This window comes from Scatophagus argus, chromosome 1 (genome assembly GCF_020382885.2).
Source record: "Scatophagus argus isolate fScaArg1 chromosome 1, fScaArg1.pri, whole genome shotgun sequence".
Taxonomy (NCBI): domain Eukaryota; kingdom Metazoa; phylum Chordata; class Actinopteri; family Scatophagidae; genus Scatophagus; species Scatophagus argus.
Window position 1 is genome coordinate 1,478,626 of NC_058493.1, and position 25,784 is coordinate 1,504,409.

At 41.7% G+C, this 25,784-nt stretch overlaps 1 protein-coding gene and 1 long non-coding RNA gene across 3 annotated transcripts in view; both read left to right on the top strand.

The window, feature by feature from the left end:
* adamtsl3 (ADAMTS-like 3) overlaps positions 1-25,784 on the top strand; it is a 188,923-nt gene that overhangs the window by 87,533 nt on the left and 75,606 nt on the right. For both annotated transcript variants that reach the window (XM_046387311.1, XM_046387226.1), the window contains exons 5-6: positions 1,025-1,070; positions 24,818-25,054. In XM_046387311.1, coding sequence (XP_046243267.1) covers positions 1,025-1,070; positions 24,818-25,054 — 283 coding nt within the window. The remainder of the gene's footprint in view (positions 1-1,024; positions 1,071-24,817; positions 25,055-25,784) is intronic.
* On the top strand, positions 10,718-12,591 carry LOC124058361. Its single transcript, XR_006843239.1, has 5 exons — positions 10,718-10,857; positions 11,367-11,465; positions 11,639-11,801; positions 11,978-12,170; positions 12,534-12,591. It is a non-coding gene; the product is annotated as an uncharacterized LOC124058361 (long non-coding RNA).

A 25,784-nucleotide genomic window follows, 5' to 3' on the forward strand; every position in this document is an offset into this window, starting at 1 on the left:
GTCTCGTGAGATGAAACAGCTGCAGAAATCTTCTCTGATCTAAACTAGAGAACTAATAACTCGGAAACATTTGAGCCAGCACCGATTTGAGGACACAGCACGAGCGCTTATGTCGAACTGAGGGAGCTGGCCGACTCTAGCAGGAGTTTGCCGCTCAGATCTTAACTCTCTAAAAAGAGAATTCAAGTTGTAATCTGACATGCTGTTATCTAGACGAGCAGGGAAAGACCATATCATTGAAAAGGCAGGGAACTCCAGAACGACGAAGCAGCAATGCAGATGTTGACAGGGATGAACAGACAGCTGAAAGACAGTGGAAAGAGAGAACACTTTTAAAATCTGACAGCTTGCTAGTAATTGGCTGTAGTGACAGGCTGTGATTGGACGAGGGAAGAATGACATAGTGGAGCCAAAGGATCGTGGGAAAATGCTTCGCTTCGCTAAGCTTCATTTTTGCTTGACGTTCTGCCTTTGCCAGCTGGAGCTTTGTGAAGTGCTGTGATGGCTGCTGGCTGAGTGATGTGAGCTGCAGGTGGAGTGTGCTGCAACCATCCAGAAGTGTGCGGGTGTGTGTGCATTGATTCTGTACTGGGTGAACAATTTTGTGTATGTGTGCAGACATTCACCAGGTTTACTTTACATTTTAGGTATTTACCTTTAGGTCCTACCCAGAGCTCAGCAAGGCTCAGAGAAAGGAGAAACACTTAAACAGGGCTAAAAGTTGGAGAGAAGCATGACAAAGAGCACTACTACACTGAGTAAATCTCCACTGCTGGGAAATGTGCCACCACTCAAACACAAAAAATGAAATAAACTTTGTTTGTGCCACTTAAAAAATCAAAAGAAATACTGCGGTATTTCCTGAAACAGTATCCTTATACTCCAAACATCACGCTGCCAAAAGTTAAAAGGTAATATTGTTTACTGTGAGCCCTGTGGATTTAAATCATGTGTTTTCACAGCTCAAGTGTCACACAGTTACCTATTGGTTTGCAGTCATTTTGCTTTCTCTTTTTCTTTGCAGAAGTTGCGATGGCAAAAACATTCGTTACAGAACCTGCAGTAACACGGTGAGTGTGATATCTCCTATTCACTGCTCATGCTAATTGGTACACTGTTATACATTTATACAGGTTATCGCAGAGGATGTACTATCTGATGGTATTTCCTCTTCCGCTGCAAATTTCACATTCACACAATCAGCTGTTTTAGCAAGTACTCTGAAAGCCTCAAGTAGCTGTAGGTATTGTGACTTCAGGTTATCAGGTTATGCATTGTCCTTGTGGGGAGAAGGTAGTATGGATAACACAGAATGAGGGCCATGCATTTTGTCCCTGCTATGAACAGAATTGAGCAGTGTGCCTTCACTATACACTATAAACAAAAGTATTTTTACCACTTGACCATTACACCAACAGGGCCTTTATTGACATTGCATTCTAAATATCCAGACAGCTTCCACTCTTATAGGAAGGCATTCTACAAGAGTTTGGAGTGTTTCTGTGGGAGGTTTACCCTTTCATGCAGTAGAGCAATAGTGAGGTCAGACACTGATGTTGGACCAAAAGGCCTGGCTCGCAGTCTCTGTTCCAGTTCTTCCCAAAGTTGCTCATTGGGATTGAGGTCAGAGCTCTGTGTGGGCCAGTCAAGTTCTTCCACACCAGACTCCTCCCACCATGTGTTTATGGTCCTTGCTTTGTGCACTGAGGCACAGTGATGCTGGCTTTATTGAACAGATGTTGAGAGTAAGTAGGCATGCACGATGACCAGCCACTAAGACACTCTACAAAACAGTGGTTTTAACCCAAACCACAGTGTTTGAACCTAAACATAACCAAATCTTAATCATAGCCTTGTCATGTCATAGCTTTTTGTTGTTTTTGTTGAGCACTTGTTTGTTTTTTTGTTTGTTTTTTTAACCCGCACAAGTCAAACATTCTGTATTCCATCCTCAGATAACTGGTACTCCGCACACTAATGTTAACCACACATGCTTTTCAGTGATGCTGTTGAGAAAAGAATACTTCAGGAACAAGAGTAAGAAAAGATTTAATACTGACTCTTTATGGGTCAGCTTCAGTTTCAGTGCTATTTATTGGTATTTATTTATTTCCTACAGCTTTTCGAATTTCATTAATATGTTTATATTCTGAATTCCAGTTCCATTTCTGGTCTGGTTCCACTTGGTTCCCCAGATGAAGCTCCGATCCTTACAGTTTTTTTAAATCTCTCCTCACATACTAATCATTCAGCCAAAAGACTTTGTTTAGCCGCAATTACTGTCACTCTCATCAATAAAAATAGCAAACTTCGCTTGTGGCAGATTATATCAGCTACAGTCAATTAACATTAAACGTCAAACTACACCATCCTGCAACACAGGTGTAAAAACTGGGGATGCTTGTTGCATTTTTTTTGCTATAACACACATATGCTATATGAAGCGCTTGTCCTCTGTTCTCCTTTGAGAAAAAAAAAAATCTGACACCAAATGGGTGAAATTTGTATTTAATATTTCTTTTAATTAATGATTGTACTCCCTTTTTGTATTCATTTGTTGCAATACTGTTAGTCCAGTGTACTTAGACGAGTTTGTTTCCTTACAGCTATCAAACCTGGCATAAATCAATACCTTTGGCCTTCTATCACACAGGCAGCAGCCTGCTCATATGATCCCCCACTGCACTTTACATTACATGAACACACACATTTTTTTGCTCTAGATCAGATATCTGATTCCTACTGGTGTACTGTTGTGTGAACAGATGGGCCAGAATTCATGTGTTATTTATTTATTTTTCCTTCCCACTGGGCATTCTTACATCACATTGTCACATTGCTATTCGTCAGCAGTGATGGACAAAACCAAAACTGGAAGATCACAGCAGGGACAACTCGGAGACAGCAGGTTTTAAACAAGATATATATTTAAAGTTGTTTCTGTCGAAGCCCTTTTTTGAAAAGCTGACAGACTGTCACCACACCAAACAACTGATAAAATTAACAATGTGCACATTAGGTTAATTGGCTACTCTAAATTGCCCCTAGGTGTGAGTGTGAGAGTGTGTGGTTGTCTGTCTTTGTGTGTCAGCCCTGTGATTGACTGGCAACCAGTCCAGGGTGAACCCCGCCTCTCGCCTGTAGTCAGCGGATAAGCGGTATAGAAAATGGATGGATGGATGGATCGCAGCAGCATTCTTATAGGTTGGATCGTAGTACTGATGTGTTCACACTGATGCAGGTATGGGTCACATACAAAGATGAACATCAGCAACAGAACTGGATCACTTTCAACTGCTGTGTGAACGTATCTTTATAGCTATCCAGTTACTATGTTGGATGATCCTTCTTGAGTAAATCTCTCACTAAATACTCAATAATTCAATTCGTTTCTGATCTCAAGCACAAGAAGTATTGACACTATATAGACAAAAGTATTTGGACAAGCTGATTTATTATTGAATTCAGGTGTTGGGTGGGGCATGTTTTTCAGGGGTTGGGCTCGGCTCCTTACTTCCAGTGAAGGGAAAACGTAATGCTCCAAGACATCCAAGACATTTTGGACAATGCTGTGCTTCCAACTTGACTGGCCCACACAGAGCCCTGACCTCAACCCCAATGAACACCTTTGGGATGAACTGGAATGGAGATTGTGAGCCAGGCCTTTCATCCAACATCAGTACCTGACCTCACTACTGCTCTGCTTCATGAATTGGCAAAGATTCCTGCAGAAACACTCCAAAAGGAGTGGAGTATGGAAAGCCTTACTAGATGAGTGGAAGCTGTTATACCTGCAAAGCTGTCTACACTATATCGCCAAAAGTATTCGCTCATCTGCCTTTACACACATATGAATTTAAGTGACATCCCATTCTTAATCCATAGGGTTTAATATGACGTCAGCCCACCTTTTGCATCTATAACAGCTTCAACTCTTCTGGAAAGGCTTTCCACAAGGTTTAGGAGTGTGTTTATGGGAATTTTGACCATTCTTCCAGAAGCACATTTGTGAGCTCAGACACTGATGTTGGACAAAGAGACCTGGCTCGCAGTCTTCGCTCTAATTCATCCCAAAGGTGTTCTGTCGGGTTGACGTCTGTGCAGGGCACACTTTGCACAATGCAGTCAGACAAGTACCGTTCTCCTGGCAACCACCGAACCCAGACTCGTCCATCAGATTGCCAGATGGAGAAGCGTGATTCATAACTCCAGGGAACGCGTCTCCACTGCTCCAGAGTCCAGTGGTGGCGTGCTTTACACCACTGCATCCGATGCTTTGCATTGCACTTGGTGATGTATGGCTTGGATGCAGCTGTTTGGCCATGGAAACCCATTCCATGAAGCTCTCTACACACTGTTCTTGAGCTAATCTGAAGGCCACTTGAAGTTTGGAGGTCTGTGGTGATTGACTCTGCAGAATCTTGGCCACCTCTGTGCACTATGCAACCGCTGACCCCGCTCTTATTTTACGTGGTCTGCCCCTTTGTGGCTGAGTTGTTGTCGTTCCCAATCACTTCCACTTTGTTATAATACCACTGACAGTTGACTGTGGAATATTTAGTAGCGAGGAAATTTCACGACTGGACTTGTTGCACAGGTGGCATCCTATCACAGTACCACACTGGAATTCACTGAGCTCCTGAGAGCGGTCTGTTCTTTCACAAATGTCTGTAGAAGCAGTCTGCATGCCAAGGTGCTTGGTTTTATACACCTGTGTCCATGGAAGTGATTGGAACACCTGAATTCAATTATTTGGATGGGTGAGTGAATACTTTTGGCAATGTAGTGTTGGTTTATTGGTCAGTTGTCCCAATACTTTTATTTCTTTATAGTGTATTTTTCTATATAGTGTATCATGTGAAAATGAAGGTATATAGTGTGAACCTGTTATTTCAATGTGTTAGATAATATTTAAACAACATTTTGTGGTTCTTAATTGTGTACATTAAACAAGCTGCCACTGAAAACGTTTGTGTCTGCTTTCAGTCAGAAAATACAGCTCTCAAATAATTCTTTATATTTGGTAATTCTAAAATGAAATTCTATAAAATGCTGTCTTACCATAACCCTTTCTTTGCTTTTCATTTTCTGTTTTTCTCCCGGTTTGCTGTGAAGAATTCGAAACTCAGCAGGGTGCTGTGAAGCTTAGTCTGTGTGCTATGACACTTCCAGGGATTGTATTGTTAAGCTTCTATTTTTGATTTGGTTACTTCTAAGAGGAAAAATCACCAAGGACTCTGCAGGCATCAAATGTGTGCTCAGCCCCCTATGGCTGTTGAGATTACTTCAGGTGGTACCACAGATTTGTGATACACTGCATGTGTGCAAGGAAATAAAGAGCACATTAATTCTTATGCTATAAAAAATGTCTGCTTGATGAGTCCATCCTGTCCATCCTGTAATGGCAAAAGTTGACTCAGTTCAAAGCAGGATTTGAGACCATCACTCTGGGATAGGGCATATTTTGTAGGTCCTGGAGTCATCCTGATGACATTTTCAGCTGAAAACCTACCTTGATTTTAAGGTCAGGTGGGGATGAAGACCAGGAAGTTCAATTCAATTCAATTTTATTTAAAGTGCCAATTCATAACATAGTTATCTCAAGACACTTTACAGGTGTGTAAACAACAACAACAACAGCAACAACAACAAAAAAAAACAACCAAAAAGAAGAGAATCAGAGAGAAACGGGTCCCAGGGCAAAACCCCACACTGAGTATGGGGGCAGCCGTGGCCTAGAGGTTGGAGAAGCAGCTTGTGATCGGAGGGTCACCGGTTCGATTCCCCCACCGGACGGGCAGGAAAAATTTGGGTGTGGTGGAGTGATTAATGCGATAAAATGCTCCCCCCCTTCATTAGCCGGCTGATGTGCCCTTGAGCAAGGCACTTAACCCTCCAATATGCTCCCCGGGCGCTTGATGCTGCCCACTGCTCCTGTGTGTGTTTCACTGCATGTAATTTGCTGCTCCATTCTTTGACGTGAATGTGACAGCACCCTCAGCATGGCCATCCTCTTCACCACTGGATTCCTCCTCATCAGTTATTTCTTGGTCTGGATTATATTCCGTGCCGTCTTCAGCTTCTGATGTTTACTCCTCTAATCCATCCTCACTGTCCATTTCCTGGTCTCTCTCCTCCTCACGGGTGATCAAATATGTAATCAAGAGCCTCACGGTATGTCGACCTACCATGGTGCTGCCACGTAATAAACTGTAAGCAAGGCCTCAAAGAAGCATTATATACCAAAGCTACAAGAAACGTTCAATGTTATCGAAGAAATGCTGCAGCTCTCTGTGATAACTACCAACACAGCTGTTGTTCCCGTGAGATTCTACTGGGCAAAGGTTCCCGTTGTGGTTGCCAGGGAACCCAAGGTGTGTGTGTGTGTGTGTGTGTATGTGTGTGTTTGTCTTTATCACATGGTGGGAACCAGCATCGGACAGCACACTCACAGTGTGGGAACCAAAATCTTGGTGGGGACCAAAACCCTGGTCCCCACTTGGGAGAGCATTAAATTCATTGAAACAATGGCTACAGGGATGCCCTGTCAAATTTTCAGGGGCTACCCCACAATGTAATGACAACCAGATAAGTGTGCTTAAGTGTGCTTAAGTGAGGTTAACTCACTAACCCCCCTACTGGTCGGACCTGGTAAGGCAGGAACACACACTTCACACACACTTGACTCATCTGCACATGTGCAGACACTTGAATGCAAAAATAGACTGTTTCTCTCACATACTTCATCCAATGTGGATGAAACTTTACAGTTATAATGACCATCTGAGTCTGAACAGATTGATATGCCAATATGATGATACACTCATAGCGCCACCTATTGGCAGTATGCTTTCTGTTTTGGCAGATTTTCCTCTTCCCACACGTTGTACTTGAAGGAACTCCTCCTAGGGAGATGATCAGATCAACCCCAAACTTTGTCACATGGTTCTGAGGACATGATTAAGCAAAAGCTATCAAAAGCTTTTTTGAAAGGTACATGGTGGGGACGGTGTGTCGCTGCACAGTTGATCCTTTGCCAGTATCTTGAATTATTAATCCAATATGCCTTAAACTTAGTAATTACATCAGCCCCTGTCCCAGTTTTCATATAACTCTGTCATCCCAAGCGGACGGGGCCAAATTGCTCTGCAGCGCCCCCTAGAATAAGACCTGGGTCACTGTAAGACCTACAGACACGAAAATTGGTACACAGATGTATCGTCTCTATACGAGAAATCTCTCTCTTGGAGGTATCCTCTAAAATATACAGGAAGTCCGCCATTTTGGACAAACTGCGCCAGTTTGTGTTTCACACTCGCCATACTTTATCAAACTCCTCCTAAGGGAATCGTCTGATCGAGCTGATAATTTTTTCAGGTCACTCTGAAGGCATAAAGGACAAAGAGTTATCAACAGCTTTGGTCTGTGTTACACGGTCTGGCTGTTCTTCCGCCACTTGACCCTTCACCAACACACAGGAAATGGATGCATTTTTGCCTGTTTCTCCAACATACTTCATCCAATGTGGATGAAACTTTGCAGTCATGATGAGCATCCAAGTCTCAACACATTGCTATGGTAATATGATGACACATAGCGGACGGGGGACCTGTCTTTTGTACATGTGTATTTTTGTGTACGTCAGTGGACAGTACACCACAGCAGATGACAAAAAGGGGGGAGAGAAGAGAGGATAGGGGAGGGGGTGGCTGCGGCTCCCGCAGACCGAAAGGAGTGCGAGGGCTGGGTCAAAGTGGTAGCGGATTTTCCCCTGTCTGCAGCTGCACTTCATATTGATGAACTTTTTACCTGTTTATTAGGAAAATACAAAAAGAAATGTTTGTGTTTTTGATCATTCATACGTTTTAAATGTCTCCTCTGTTACAATTTTGAGTTTCGATCAAAATGCAGTGTTTTTATTACATTATTACACAAAGACAATCACGGTTTTTCCTAATCAAAAACCATGGGTGGACGGCACAGTGTGGCCCCTGCTAAAAGCCCGGGATGCAGCCTATAGGTCAGGAGATAGGCTGGCTTACAGCAGGGCCCGGAAAGAACTGAAAAAGGGCATCCAGCTGGCTAAACACAGGCACAAGCAGCGCATTGAGGAGCACTTCAATGACAACGATCCACGTAACATGTGGAAAGGCATCAGGACCATCACGGACTACAAGCGGAATGACCAGCAGGTCAGCCATGACCTGACCCTACCTGACACCTTAAACAGCTTCTTCGCACGCTTCGACTCTCCAAGCAGCAGAAGAACTGCTGACCTTCCTCAGCCAGAGGTGCAGCAGCAGCCTCTCGTCCTGCAGCTGCACCAAGTGACCTCCGCTTTGAGGAGAGTCAACACCAACAAGGCTGCAGGTCCAGATAAGGTGTCAGGGCGCACACTGAAGTCATGCACTGACCAACTGGCAGGAGTCTTCCTGGACATCTTCAACCTGTCCATACAGCTGTCCACGGTCCCTGTGTGCCTGAAGTCCTCCATCATTGTGCCTCTGCCAAAGAAATCAACCATCACCTGCCTCAACGACTACCGACCTGTCACTCTGACCCCTATAATCATGAAGTGCTTCGAGAGGATCCTCCTGAGATACATCAAGGACGCCATCCCCGTTGGCCTGGACAGTCTGCAGTTCACCTACAGGGAGAACCGTTCTACGGAGGATGCCGTCTCACTAGCACTTCGCACGGCCCTGACTCACCTGCAGCATCCTAACACCTATGTTAGGATGCTATTTGTGGACTTCAGCTCGGCCTTCAACACGGTCCCCCCAGATATGTTGGCCCTGAAACTCCACAACCTGGGTTTGTCAGACTCACTCTGCTCCTGGATCAGGGACTTCCTCACCAACAGGCCCCAGGTGGTGAGGATAGGGGAGTCTACATCAGCCCCACTGATCCTCAACACTGGCACGCTGCAGGGTAGTGTACTCAGCCCTGCCTTATTCACACTGTACACACACGACTGCTCTGCTATCCACCCCACAAACATGGTTGTTAAGTTCGCGGACGACACCACTGTAGTGGGTCTCACAATGATGAGACCCACTACAGAGACGAGGTCCAGAACTTGACACAGTGGTGTTCCAGGATCAACCTCATCCTGGACATCAGCAAAACCAAGGAGGTCATAGTGGACTACAGGAGGTCCAGGAAGACCGATGACGCTCCCGTCTGTATACTTGGGAAGGCGGTTGAGCGGGTGGACAGCATTAAGTTCCTGGGCATCCACATCTCCTCTGACCTCTCCTGGTCAGTGAACACCTCACACCTGGTGAAAAAGGCCCAACAATGGCTCTTCTTTCTCAGGAAGTTGAAACGGACTGGACTGTCTACTCAGCTGCTCATGAACTTTTACAGAGCCACAATTGAAAGCATCCTGTGTCTCAGTGTGACTGTGTGGTATGGCAGTTGCACAGCACAGGACAGAAAGGACTTAGCCCGGGTGGTGAGGACAGCACAGGGGATTGTGGGCTGCAGTCTACCAGATCTGGACTCAGTTTACACTGCCCGAGTCCAGAAGAAGGCAAGACGCATTGCCACAGACCCCACCCACCCGGGCAACGAACTGTTTGTACCGCTTACATCAGGAAGGCGGTACAGGAACATTAAAACCAGCACCAACAGACTCAGGGACAGCTTCTTCCCCAGAGCTGTTAAAGCAATAACCCCCATACAGTGACACACTCACGTCCCACCCCCATACAGGACTTCACACATACACCCTCCCCCGTCTATCTGCATACACACACACAGCATACACATAGTCTGGCATTAAGTGCACTTTGTTTTTATCTACCTCATTTTGTATTTTGTATTTTATATTTTTATATTTTTTCTTAAGTGTGCAATTTCAATTTTCTCCTATTTATAAGTGTGTTTTTAAGCTGAGAATCTGCACAAAATTTCGTTAAGCTTGCATAATGACAATAAAGACTCTTGAATCTTAATGATTACATTCGGATTAAAGAACATATTATCTACAGTATTTCAGGATAGACTAATAGATTATTTAAACATATGTATAGTACAGGTCATGTTTTCAGGGTTTTACTTGTTTGTCCAAGTATCAGCACCAAAAGAAGTATGCAAGGACATGATTGGACATTTTCCTGTAAAAAATAATAGAGGACAGTACAGACACAATGCTAAAGGCTACACCTACATGCTTTGCAGAAAGTGCAATGGTCCAGCTCTGCTTCTCAGAGAAATAGAACTGCTTTTGGGAGTATCATAATTTAGTTAGAGTTTTCATTCAGTTTTCCAGGATTTGTAAAAAAAATATCTGATTTCAGTAAATATAATTCTAAAATAAATAATAAATAACTCAATGTTTTTATGAAAAATATCATTCATAAAAATATTACTTGTGTGATTATCATTTTGGTGTGATTATGAGTTTAGACAACATCTAAAAGGTAAAAAAAATGTTTACAATTTTCTTCTATATGTGGGTCTTTGGGGGTGAATAGTAAAGGTTATTAGATACTGCCATTACAATTTAAATCAATTTCTGATATGTAATTATGATGCATTACCAAAAAACATAGCAATAAGTCAAGTCTTGCACGTTTAAATTAGTACTTACACGTGGAGAAAACACTGGGTCTCATTGCTTAATAAATAGTTTTAATTTTTATGCCGTGGATAGATTGGTGGGGGAGGGGCACACATGGGTGGGCTTGATACACGTTACGGGACATGACTGGCGGTCGGAGTCATCTGTAATGCACCTTTACCACATTTCCTGGATGTACTGATGATACAGAACAAGCGCTCTTTGACATGACAGCTGAAGGAGCAGACGGGCACAGCGTGCAGGTCAAGTGGCAGAGTGGACTCAAACAGGTAAGTCATCATAACTTTAACATTTATTTACGCGAGTCTGTGAAAAAAACGTCTAAAAGCAACTTCAGCATGACGTATTTGGTCATAGAGTGAAATCGTGAGTTTTGAGGGAGAGCTACTTGACGTTAGCAGAGCAGCTAGCGCTAGCTAATTAGCTGCGTCACGGGTCTATTTAAAAGCCAAGAATGCCAAGCTGAGAATGTTTACGCTCCTCCCTCCATGGCTGAAAATCAAGCTTGTTGTTCTGGGTTGTGAGCGTGAGTCTACATTGAAAACAAAGGCTTTATGTACGCAAAAGATACTACACTTGAACGCCCCCCCACACGCTTTAACCACCTTGGCCTTCGATAGACAAGGAAAACCATGATGTGGGACTGTTTGTTAGATGATTGCCTGTTCGCCATCACTCTTAGTAACTAGTATAACTCATTTAAACATTTTCATGAAATGCAATATTTATATAACCCCAAACTCTGTTAATATTATGATATTTTTGTATTAATGATTAGGTATGTGATGGCTTCCCTTAGAGGATGCAGTGGAACATGTTGTGAAAGCACTGGACAAGACTGCAGAACTGGAAGTAAAATACATCAACTCCAATAAAGGTACTGTGTGTTTGCCACCTTCCGTATGCAAGTTTATGACCTCGTTTGTGTAAAATATAAAACATACTTTGTGTTTTATCTTGTTATGAATCCAGTTCACTTTTAATGTGGTGCACTTTAACCCCTCCAGCCTAAACTGTATAAAATAACATTTGTAGTATTGGTTTTAACAGGTCGAGGGGTGTTTGCCAAATCCCATTTCTCAAAAGGACACTTTGTGGTGGAGTACAGAGGGACGTTGATAAATTTGGAAGAGTCAATAAAGAGGAAGAGGACCTATCACAGCTCATGTGCTGTTTTCATGTTTGACTTCTACTGGAAAGAAAAGACATGGTGGTAAGGTTTTGATTGATTGTTTTTTTTTTTTTCTTTTTTTCGTAGCACTGACAAATCTCATAATAACCTTATGGTGTTACAAGGAACATGAGAGTAATGGCAAATTAGAAAAAAGGTACTTTAATCAGTAATTTAATATTATCAAGCCCAGTCATTTATTTTTTGCTATTCCAAAGCATTGATGCAGCCCAAGAAGATGGCAGCCTTGGACGCCTTGTCAATGATGACCACAGGCACCCAAACTGCAAAATGAAGAGGGTCATTACGGAGGCCAAATCATACCTCTGCCTATTTGCTTTGAGGGACATACAGCCAGGAGAAGAAATTACATATGACTATGGTGGAAGTGATTGGCCATGGAGGAAACAGGTATGTCATTATTTATTATCAGTGTCAAATGTGGCTTAAATATAATGCACCAGAATGATTGTTATTTTTGTGCCTCTGTTCAGATTTCGACAATTAAAGAAAGCTTTGCAGCCTATCATACAGTTTTTTTGAGATACTTGTTTTTTTGTATACATTTAAAGAAAATTAAGGCAATGCAGTAATGAGCTTGCACTAATGTGGGTATAACACCTACACAGTAATAATCATTGTGACATAACAGTTTTTTGAATTTCAACATTAGTTCAACATTTCAACATTTCACTTGGAGTAAAAAATGTGCAATGATTGCTGTTGTGAACACTTGTGCACAAACTGCTCGTTAATGATGACCTATTATTTCAGACAGAAGAACAGCCTTGTGTGGCCGAGTCCTCTCACTCTCAGGTCTCCACACCAGCAGAGAAGGTTGCTGAGACACCTCCATCCACCATCACACAGGTAAGAATCAGTTAGTTTCAACATCAGTGTTTCTCTTTTACTCAAATAGGTGCAACATTTGCTCTTGTGCCCAGTCTTTGGTTTATTCTGCATTGGTTAAACTGGTTTCCGACATGTTGCCAAGCACAGTATGGTTTTCTTACTAAGTGGGGACCAGCCAGCCATTTACTCTAGCTGCTGTCTTACACACTTGTACGGTGTCTTGTGGGGACCACCGTAGCTAAGTATTACTCTGCACTCTTAGTGACACTGATGAGATTCTTTCATTCTTACAGTCAACTGAAATACACGTCTAAGACAAGGCCTATAACACAGGCTAAGTGTGCTTCCTGTACTTTACATCAGTTCTTGTGTCACAGCTCAGTTCAACCCTGTACAACTTGATATTCACTTGTTTTCCATTTGGAGCAGTCACTGCAGTGCTATAGCAAGCTATACAAAACTCATTGTAGCCAGAGACAAGTGAACCTATGGAAAAAAATATGATTTAGAGCCAGGTACACACAGACATTGATGTTTATGCTATAGTGTTCTGTCTTGTTTTCACTGTTGCTTTGTCATGTAGTCTAATAGATTTATTTCTGTTGACAAACTGCTCATTAATGATGACCTATTATTTCAGACAGAAGAACAGCCTTGTGTGGCCGAGTCCTCTCACTCTCAGGTCTCCACACCAGCAGAGAAGGTTGCTGAGACACCTCCATCCACCATCACACAGGTAAGAATCAGTTAGTTTCAACATCAGTGTTTCTCTTTTACTCATATAGGTGCAACATTTGCTCTTGTGCCCAGTCTTTGGTTTATTCTGCATTGGTTAAACTGGTTTCCGACATGTTGCCAAGCACAGTATGGTTTTCTTACTAAGTGGGGACCAGCCAGCCATTTACTCTAGCTGCTGTCTTACACACTTGTACGGTGTCTTGTGGGGACCACCGTAGCTAAGTATTACTCTGCACTCTTAGTGACACTGATGAGATTCTTTCATTCTTACAGTCAACTGAAATACACGTCTAAGACAAGGCCTATAACACAGGCTAAGTGTGCTTCCTGTACTTTACATCAGTTCTTGTGTCACAGCTCAGTTCAACCCTGTACAACTTGATATTCACTTGTTTTCAGCTGTACCAGTCACTGCAGTGCTATAGCAAGCTATACAAAACTCATTGTAGCCAGAGACAAGTGAACCTATGGAAAAAAATATGATTTAGAGCCAGGTACACACAGACATTGATGTTTATGCTATAGTGTTCTGTCTTGTTTTCACTGTTGCTTTGTCATGTAGTCTAATAGATTTATTTCTGTTGACAAACTGCTCATTAATGATGACCTATTATTTCAGACAGAAGAACAGCCTTGTGTGGCCGAGTCCTCTCACTCTCAGGTCTCCACACCAGCAGAGAAGGTTGCTGAGACACCTCCATCCACCATCACACAGGTAAGAATCAGTTAGTTTCAACATCAGTGTTTCTCTTTTACTCATACAGGTGCAACATTTGCTCTTGTGCCCAGTCTTTGGTTTATTCTGCATTGGTTAAACTGGTTTCCGACATGTTGCCAAGCACAGTATGGTTTTCTTACTAAGTGGGGACCAGCCAGCCATTTACTCTAGCTGCTGTCTTACACACTTGTACGGTGTCTTGTGGGGACCACCGTAGCTAAGTATTACTCTGCACTCTTAGTGACACTGATAAGATTCTTTCATTCTTACAGTCAACTGAAATACACATCTAAGACAAGGCCTATAACACAGGCTAAGTGTGCTTCCTGTACTTTACATCAGTTCTTGTGTCACAGCTCAGTTCAACCCTGTACAACTTGATATTCACTTGTTTTCCATTTGTACCAGTCACTGCAGTGCTATAGCAAGCTATACAAAACTCATTGTAGCCAGAGACAAGTGAACCTATGGAAAAAAATATGATTTAGAGCCAGGTACACACAGACATTGATGTTTATGCTATAGTCTTCTGTCTTGTTTTCACTGTTGCTTTGTCATGTAGTCTAATAGACTTTATTTCTGTTGACAAACTGCTCATTAATGATGACCTATTATTTCAGACAGAAGAACAGCCTTGTGTGGCCGAGTCCTCTCACTCTCAGGTCTCCACACCAGCAGAGAAGGTTGCTGAGACACCTCCATCCACCATCACACAGGTAAGAATCAGTTAGTTTCAACATCAGTGTTTCTCTTTTACTCAAATAGGTGCAACATTTGCTCTTGTGCCCAGTCTTTGGTTTATTCTGCATTGGTTAAACTGGTTTCCGACATGTTGCCAAGCACAGTATGGTTTTCTTACTAAGTGGGGACCAGCCAGCCATTTACTCTAGCTGCTGTCTTACACACTTGTACGGTGTCTTGTGGGGACCACCGTAGCTAAGTATTACTCTGCACTCTTAGTGACACTGATGAGATTCTTTCATTCTTACAGTCAACTGAAATACACGTCTAAGACAAGGCCTATAACACAGGCTAAGTGTGCTTCCTGTACTTTACATCAGTTCTTGTGTCACAGCTCAGTTCAACCCTGTACAACTTGATATTCACTTGTTTTCAGCTGTACCAGTCACTGCAGTGCTATAGCAAGCTATACAAAACTCATTGTAGCCAGAGACAAGTGAACCTATGGAAAAAAATATGATTTAGAGCCAGGTACACACAGACATTGATGTTTATGCTATAGTCTTCTGTCTTGTTTTCACTGTTGCTTTGTCATGTAGTCTAATAGACTTATTTCTGTTGACAAACTGCTCATTAATGATGACCTATTATTTCAGACAGAAGAACAGCCTTGTGTGGCCGAGTCCTCTCACTCTCAGGTCTCCACACCAGCAGAGAAGGTTGCTGAGACACCTCCATCCACCATCACACAGGTAAGAATCAGTTAGTTTTCAACATCAGTGTTTCTCTTTTACTCAAATAGGTGCAACATTTGCTCTTGTGCCCAGTCTTTGGTTTATTCTGCATTGGTTAAACTGGTTTCCGACATGTTGCCAAGCACAGTATGGTTTTCTTACTAAGTGGGGACCAGCCAGCCATTTACTCTAGCTGCTGTCTTACACACTTGTACGGTGTCTTGTGGGGACCACCGTAGCTAAGTATTACTCTGCACTCTTAGTGACACTGATGAGATTCTTTCATTCTTACAGTCAACTGAAATACACGTCTAAGACAAGGCCTATAACACAGGCTAAGTGTGCTTCCTGTACTTTACATCAGTTCTTGTGTCACATCTCAGTTCAACCCTGTACAACTTGATATTCACTTGTTTTCCATTTGTACCAGTCACTGCAGTGCTATAGCAAGCTATACAAAACTCATTGTAGCCAGAGACAAGTGAACCTATGGAAAAAAATATGATTTAGAGCCAGGTACACACAGACATTGATGTTTATGCTATAGTCTTCTGTCTTGTTTTCACTGTTGCTTTATCATGTAGTCTAATAGACTTATTTCTGTTGACAAACTGCTCATTAATGATGACCTATTATTTCAGACAGAAGAACAGCCTTGTGTGGCCGAGTCCTCTCACTCTCAGGTCTCCACACCAGCAGAGAAGGTTGCTGAGACACCTCCATCCACCATCACACAGGTAAGAATCAGTTAGTTTCAACATCAGTGTTTCTCTTTTACTCAAATAGGTGCAACATTTGCTCTTGTGCCCAGTCTTTGGTTTATTCTGCATTGGTTAAACTGGTTTCCGACATGTTGCCAAGCACAGTATGGTTTTCTTACTAAGTGGGGACCAGCCAGCCATTTACTCTAGCTGCTGTCTTACACACTTGTACGGTGTCTTGTGGGGACCACCGTAGCTAAGTATTACTCTGCACTCTTAGTGACACTGATAAGATTCTTTCATTCTTACAGTCAACTGAAATACACGTCTAAGACAAGGCCTATAACACAGGCTAAGTGTGCTTCCTGTACTTTACATCAGTTCTTGTGTCACAGCTCAGTTCAACCCTGTACAACTTGATATTCACTTGTTTTCAGCTGTACCAGTCACTGCAGTGCTATAGCAAGCTATACAAAACTCATTGTAGCCAGAGACAAGTGAACCTATGGAAAAAAATATGATTTAGAGCCAGGTACACACAGACATTGATGTTTATGCTATAGTCTTCTGTCTTGTTTTCACTGTTGCTTTGTCATGTAGTCTAATAGATTTATTTCTGTTGACAAACTGCTCATTAATGATGACCTATTATTTCAGACAGAAGAACAGCCTTGTGTGGCCGAGTCCTCTCACTCTCAGGTCTCCACACCAGCAGAGAAGGTTGCTGAGACACCTCCATCCACCATCACACAGGTAAGAATCAGTTAGTTTCAACATCAGTGTTTCTCTTTTACTCATATAGGTGCAACATTTGCTCTTGTGCCCAGTCTTTGGTTTATTCTGCATTGGTTAAACTGGTTTCCGACATGTTGCCAAGCACAGTATGGTTTTCTTACTAAGTGGGGACCAGCCAGCCATTTACTCTAGCTGCTGTCTTACACACTTGTACGGTGTCTTGTGGGGACCACCGTAGCTAAGTATTACTCTGCACTCTTAGTGACACTGATGAGATTCTTTCATTCTTACAGTCAACTGAAATACACGTCTAAGACAAGGCCTATAACACAGGCTAAGTGTGCTTCCTGTACTTTACATCAGTTCTTGTGTCACAGCTCAGTTCAACCCTGTACAACTTGATATTCACTTGTTTTCCATTTGTACCAGTCACTGCAGTGCTATAGCAAGCTATACAAAACTCATTGTAGCCAGAGACAAGTGAACCTATGGAAAAAAATATGATTTAGAGCCAGGTACACACAGACATTGATGTTTATGCTATAGTCTTCTGTCTTGTTTTCACTGTTGCTTTATCATGTAGTCTAATAGACTTATTTCTGTTGACAAACTGCTCATTAATGATGACCTATTATTTCAGACAGAAGAACAGCCTTGTGTGGCCGAGTCCTCTCACTCTCAGGTCTCCACACCAGCAGAGAAGGTTGCTGAGACACCTCCATCCACCATCACACAGGTAAGAATCAGTTAGTTTCAACATCAGTGTTTCTCTTTTACTCAAATAGGTGCAACATTTGCTCTTGTGCCCAGTCTTTGGTTTATTCTGCATTGGTTAAACTGGTTTCCGACATGTTGCCAAGCACAGTATGGTTTTCTTACTAAGTGGGGACCAGCCAGCCATTTACTCTAGCTGCTGTCTTACACACTTGTACGGTGTCTTGTGGGGACCACCGTAGCTAAGTATTACTCTGCACTCTTAGTGACACTGATAAGATTCTTTCATTCTTACAGTCAACTGAAATACACGTCTAAGACAAGGCCTATAACACAGGCTAAGTGTGCTTCCTGTACTTTACATCAGTTCTTGTGTCACAGCTCAGTTCAACCCTGTACAACTTGATATTCACTTGTTTTCAGCTGTACCAGTCACTGCAGTGCTATAGCAAGCTATACAAAACTCATTGTAGCCAGAGACAAGTGAACCTATGGAAAAAAATATGATTTAGAGTCAGGTACACACAGACATTGATGTTTATGCTATAGTCTTCTGTCTTGTTTTCACTGTTGCTTTGTCATGTAGTCTAATAGATTTATTTCTGTTGACAAACTGCTCATTAATGATGACCTATTATTTCAGACAGAAGAACAGCCTTGTGTGGCCGAGTCCTCTCACTCTCAGGTCTCCACACCAGCAGAGAAGGTTGCTGAGACACCTCCATCCACCATCACACAGGTAAGAATCAGTTAGTTTCAACATCAGTGTTTCTCTTTTACTCATATAGGTGCAACATTTGCTCTTGTGCCCAGTCTTTGGTTTATTCTGCATTGGTTAAACTGGTTTCCGACATGTTGCCAAGCACAGTATGGTTTTCTTACTAAGTGGGGACCAGCCAGCCATTTACTCTAGCTGCTGTCTTACACACTTGTACGGTGTCTTGTGGGGACCACCGTAGCTAAGTATTACTCTGCACTCTCTGACACTGATGAGATTCTTTCATTCTTACAGTCAACTGAAATACACGTCTAAGACAAGGCCTATAACACAGGCTAAGTGTGCTTCCTGTACTTTACATCAGTTCTTGTGTCACAGCTCAGTTCAACCCTGTACAACTTGATATTCACTTGTTTTCCATTTGTACCAGTCACTGCAGTGCTATAGCAAGCTATACAAAACTCACTTTTACCAGAGCCAACTTTGACCTATGAAAAATCTATGAAATACATGTTTGGTTTGGCTACATTGGTTAAACTGTTGTGTCAGACATGTTGCCAAGCACAGTCTGGTTTTCTGACTCAGTGGGGACTCGCTAGGATATTGTGACACTGATCTAGAATCTTCATAAGTGAAAGGGTATAGTCAGGTTTTGCACATTTTAAATTTTTGCTATGCCTTGTTTTTTTCTTTAATTTAAGCAACGTCAGTGTTTTCACAAGTCCTCTATCAGGCAGCATATGGTTGACAAATCACAACCAACTTGAAACTTTAGAACTACATAAAGACATTTTTAAAGTAATTTGTAGTGGGGTTTTTTAAGTATAATAATACAATAATGCAAACAAGTTTAAATTGAATTCAATAAACAAATTATTCCAAATTGTTTTAATCTTAGTCGTCTTCTTTTGTGTATGTATGTATGTGTGTTATTCATATATTATGTCTTCACTATTTCTTCTCTAGAACAAGGATGAATCAGGACCGATTCTTTCATCAAACAAAGCTGGAGTCGATCGTCACCTTGTAAGCTACACGGATTCTGATGAGTCTCTGTGTCCATGCACCAGTTCCTCCCAGCTAAATGAAAGATACTCACAGTTGATTTCCTGTGAGTCGTTGAGGTCTGAGGTGTTGATCACTGTGGTGTTGGAGGTCAGGGGGCTAGGGGTGGATGCTGGTGGAGGGTCTGGACAAACCTTCTCTTGTTTTTCTGCTCAAGGTTACTTGATTTACATAGCAGAACAGGACTGTTTTTTTGTTTGTTTTTTTGAGACAGTATCACTTAAATGATTGATATTAATGAATCATATTGTAATGTTCACATTCAAAAAATCTGCTTGGATTTGCAAAAAATTATTTTGATACAATTTATTTTTCTTATGTGATAGCAGGGCTGTCAAGCTATTAAAAAATAGCCCTTGACCCATGTCTGTCTGTTACTTAAGATGACTTGTAGTAATAAAATCTTAAACATTGCATCATTTGCGCTAACTTTGAGAGCTATGTGTTGCAGCTTAGTCTTAAAACTTAAAAAATGACAAGATGAGACTTCAAATCATACATCTTTTGTCATTTTCATACCACATAAGCATTTTATCTGGAAATTAACTTCTATTATTAATCTTCTTATTAATTCAACTCAGATATTCAAATGAATATAGTCTTTTAATATGGTCTAATAAGTCTTTTAAACTAAATAATTACCCCATTATTTTTTTTTCAATGAATATTAACTTATTAACAAAACTTACAAATGATATATTCCTTCAAATAAATGTTTAAACACCATCAGTGTTTAAGGTCTCTACAAAGTAAGTTAAACTTGAAAGTGTGTCAACTGGTCCAAAGGAAGATAGAAAAATCTGAAAGTGTGTATAAGGTTACCCCACAAGTCACTAAAAACCTGAAAAGTCCCCAGGAAGCTGTCCCTGGTCAGGTGAGGAATTCTACTTTGTCTGATTGACAATTTGAAGTGATATGTGTGTTTCTGGCTGCTCCAGTATACCACCTGATTTTTTTCAATGCTGTAAGACCTTCAGAAAGGGTGGTTCCCACATTGCACGTTCACGTCTTGTGTCCCTACAATGTGATATAGACAAGGCTGTGTGTGCGTACATGTGTGTCCATCTGACAAATAAGGATGTACTCCGTTTTTTTACACTGCAATTGTTGTCTCCCCCCATTCATTTCTAATTACAGATCATTTTTGACCAGGAGCACCAAAAGTGTTCGAAAGCTGAATAAAACACTCAAAATTGTATACAAATTAATGAAGTTTATTTTGTGTGTTGAAATCCTCTTTGTGGACAAAGTCCTGGAATCTTAGGTCAAAGCACAACAGAAGGGCTAGATGTGTCCAGTTATCAGTCAAGGAAAAGAGGACAGGAGGAGTTGGTTGCCAGACTTGGACAGTTGTCATTTGGAGGAACAAGCATCTTATTGATCTGAGAGTGATTTCAGTCCCAGGAAACATCCGGTTGGTAGCTTTTCTGCAGCATTACCTCTGCTGCCATGGTCAGATAGGCCTGATTTTTCCTCTAATGTCTGCAACCCATATGGAAGCCAGTATTTTCTGAACTATTTTTAATAGGTGTCTTGAATTGTCATGGACAGTGCATTTCTCATACTGCAGATCTCAGTACTGTGCGTGGAGGGGAATGAGACAAAGAGAAAAGAGAAAGGTTAACAGACTCAGCACCTTCAGCCTTGTCTCAGTCCTTGGTTTTGAAAACTGTGTTACTATGATACATACGATTTTGCAGGTCTGGTGGTACAGATTGGCTCTCAAAACAAGTAGAATACAGGTATTCTGACCCATGCATCACTGGTTTTCACAGATCCTAGAAAATCTTATATACATCATAATAAAATATCTTGCCATAAAGATGTCAGCATATACAGCAGGGCGGTTCAGTTAATTGGGAACTGGGGCCAGCTCATGAAACTGAGGCAAACTAAGGGGCCAGAGAATATAAGTAATCACAGTAACAAATAAAGAAATTACAACAACATACTGAAGGAGTAAATTCTATTTTGTAAATGCAGAACATACGCACATAAATCCACATATGGGCAACTACTGAACTCACTTTTGTCCGTTTTGAACCTTTGAACCTGACACCTTAACAATCAGTCTAGGTCAGCCATATCACAGATATTTAAGACTGAACTCCTTTAAGTGATAGGCAACATCGAATGCATCTCCACTGACAAAAATAAAACCAGAGTGCATAGTATGGTACAGAACAGCATTATAACAACACAGCAGTGCATGGTATTTTATCAAGGCAATGTATTTCAAATTGCGCCATATCAGTTGTTTACATTTTCATTCATTTAACTGACAAACAACTTCAATTCCAAGTGCGCCAACAAATACTAAACAAAACTGCATAGTATGCTTCTAATGATAACAACATAACAGCGCGTGACACTTTGTCAAGGCAAAATATTTCAAACTGCATTCAACAATAATCACTTCACCCATTGTAGCACCCATTTGCTAACATGACAAAAATCACTGTAACAGCCCCTCAGTTGACCTCTCTTTACATTCTTTTTTTCTGTCTGTATTCAAATTGTAATCACCTTATTCAGTTCAGTTGAGCCATACCACAAAAAGAGAAACTTTAAGTGCATAATATGAGGTTGAATAACATGTTAATTGCATCATACTGTTCAAAAATCAATCCCCATTACTGCATTATTGCTTGACTAACATTCCTGTTACCTTGAATGTAGTTTGCTAACATTTGCCATCTAATGAGAGAAATGGCTTTTTTTTTTGACTTAGCAAGAGCAGTGAAGTCAGGTGTTGCGATTGTGAGTCTTAATGGCAGTCATGTGTGAGAACGACGACTCACAAGTGTATGTTGAGCCGAACATTGTCAGAAGAAAAATTGCAAGACCCCTTGAGTGTGGAAATTTCTCTCAGCTGACTTCATGGGTCCAGAATTTCTCAAAACCTGCCTCCTGCAGTGACTGTCACAAATCATCTGACGACTGAATGTCAGTGAGTTCCAGTTGTTAAAAGCCCTCATCCAATGATGCTACCAGCTACTTTCCCTTCAATGCAAAGTCTGCCTCAACGTTCACACAGAAAGGGTTCTGAACAAATCTCCTCACTTCACTGGAGATGCTGAAATCATCAAACCTGGTGGCAAAGTTGTTTTTTAATGAGTCAATAAAGCCTGACATCATCTCAGTAATTTGCAGGCTGGATTTCCTTAATGTGGGGAAGTGGAGCATCTTCCCAGGACAAAGATCAGCCGAGAATAGTAAGAGCTTTCTTTCTTTTTCTCTGCTCTGCAACTCCATGTTGAGTGGGTTTAAATGATGGAAAACATCACTCAGAAAGCAAACAGTGGCATTAAACTCATCATTTCCCATCAGAAACAGAAACTTGCCAGCGTTTTTCAGTTTTGAAGACTGGAGAAACATCAGAATCTCCTCTCTTAGTTCACAAAAACAGCGATCTCATCTGCGGAGCCGCAGCTGCCGCGCTCGCGGCGAGCCCCTCATCCCTTCCCACCATGGAGTCCGTACCATCTGTCACCAGCATGTTGACGTGTGCAAAATTCAAGTTGTTCTCCTCAAAGAGCAATTTTGGTGAATAGAATCTCACCGGTGGTGTGACTTCCAGGGGAAGTAGTCGACGCAGATTCTCGCGAAAACATTCTCCATCAAGAAAATTGCACATAGAAGCACAGCTGTGACATCACTGTTGTCTGTTGACTCATCCACGGCCAAAGACATCACCTCAGCCTTCCCCAGCTTGTCCAATAGCTTCTCGAAAACGTCTGATGCAAGGGGCTCAACTCTCCTCATGTTTCACGTGTCACATATTGGAATTTGCTTGATAGGCTCAATAACGCTTTTTCGGGTTTTCTCATCTGCTACCACTTCATCAGTTGATGCCAGCATACACTCATTGACTGTCTCTGAGTCTGTCAACGGCTTTTTCTTGTTTCCAAATATCCATGCCACTCGTAAGGATGCGCAGTTGCTCTCTCTTGATCCGTACAAGCCCGGAACAACATGACCCCCGATATCTTCTGCTTCACAGCGGCAGAGCCTGGCGGGAAAGTAGCACTAAAGTTAGCATGCATTGTGTTGAAATACCTTCTCGAATTACAGTCCTTACACACGGTGAAGCACTAGTTGCAGATTAAGCTCACAGGATTTGCATCCACAGCAATGAAGGCGTATTTCTCTGTCCATTCATAGTTAAACTGGCTGTTCCCAGAGTCAACTTTTCGTTTTTTGAAAGTAGAGATAATCAACCTTTGTGCTTGAAAGTCGGAGGGTGACTTTGATTCATCATGTGCTGTCCCTCAAAATATGTCCGACTTAAACGTGTGCATGCCGCCTCCTGCATGAGAGAATGTACGATTAGCCAATCCATATGTAATAACTACACTACACTACACTGTAAGGCCAGTACAAAATTTGTCAGGGGCTGGACCCGGCCCGGGGGCCGTCAGTCGAATAGTCTGGATATATAGTGTGCCAGCTAAAACAGGTTTGGTCTAGACCTGCTCTAATTGGAAAATGTCAAGAGACAGCTGTTGATGTGATTTGGTACTAGTTAAATAAATTGAACTGAAGTGAAGTGAATCATCAAAATCAAGTTATATTGTTCACCACAGGTGGATATAGTTGGTGGACCCTCTTTTCACATTTTTTTTGTTTCTACAGAGTACAGGATGCATTCCTGCAAGTATGACGCCAGGTCATTTTATATTAAGCATGGGAAATGAAATGGACCCTTTTTAAAGATAATATTATCATATTATATTATCCCAATTATAATTTCTGGTAAATAGATAGATAGATAGATACTTTATTGATCCTGAGGAAAATTCAAGATATCTGGAGGTATCTTGAGAATAGGTATCTTGGGGGTATCTTGGTAGCACATACAATTGTGTTGGCAATGGGATAATATAGATAGTGATTTAAACATATATAAAATCGATCCAGAAAAATATCATGAATCACAATGAAAGAATCCAGTGAAATTCCTTAAGTATTCACTTAATGAAAGTTTTGTTTTTTTTTTTAAAGATTTGATTAAAATTAAGATGAACTTTGTTGGTTCTGAAGTCTAACAAACATGTTGAATGGATTTCCTCCCTTATAAAACATGTAAAGTTGATGCTTTAAATGTTCCAAAATTCTTGGTTCTCAAGGTTGGACAACAGTAGGAGACAAATGGACTGTGACAGGGAATGTAACAGTAATGTTTATAAATAGAAAAATAAAGGTAAAATGTACACGTATTAGGTTTGTAAAATTATCAGTTCTGTAATGAATCTGTACCACCTAATTATTTTTCTGTTTTTATAATGTGTTGAATTACATCCTTTAAATGCTAAATCAGTTGACACTGACATAAATTATAATGCATTATAGTGGTGTAACTCTCCAACCTCTGCCCTTGTGCTTGCTGTTCCTCTCCTCAGGAATGCCCAGCAGAGGCTGGTGATTTCCGGGCCCAGCAGTGTTCAGCCCACAATGACATCAAGTACCAGGGTGTTACCTACGAGTGGGTCCCAGCGCCCTATGACCCCTTGGCACCCTGTGCACTGTTGTGCCAGGCCAAAGGCAGAAGTCTCACTGTTGAACTGGCCCCAAAGGTGCTGGATGGGACACGATGCCGGACAGATGCCTTTGATATGTGCATCAATGGAGTATGCCAGGTAAAGGATTGTATTATTAATTACCCTAATTTCCAGACTATTGAGTGCACCTGAATATAAGCAGCACCCACTAAATTTAAAAAGGAAAAAAAAACTTGATGCAAATCCACGTTGTCAGTCTCTCTTCAGTTGTCGCTCTCAATGTCACTTTCGTCTTGAGGCAAAATCCATAAGTTAGCCGCATCATTGTTTAAGCCACAGGGTTCAAAGCGTGTGCAAAAAAGTAACAGCTTATAGTCCAGAAATTACGGTAGATCTCATCCGGTCAGTCTCTTCCCCGTCTGTTACGATTGGACACCTGTACCACCTGTCGCTTTACCCGTGTGAGAGAAAAATGGTGAAGTTGTGAAACTTTTAAGAGATGTGTGGTTCTAAAGCCAGTCTATAAACATACAATGATCTCATAGAGTAGATGCACTGCTGTAGATTAACCAACAAACTAGTTAAAATGTCCGGGGTTTGGGTCGCCGGGATCCCCGTCCACAGCTGCCGCCCAAACCACATTGCACCGGCCCCTTCTGAACCCTCTCGCGGGTGGTGGGCCTACGAGAGAGCGGGCCCACGTCGCTTATTCGGGTTCTACTGGGGGACTTCAATGCCCACGTGGGCGACGACAGTGATACCTGGAGGGGCGTGATTGGGAGGAACGGCCTCCCTGATCTGAATCCGAGTGGTGTTCTGTTGTTGGACTTCTGTGCTAGTCACAGTTTGTCCATAACGAACACCATGT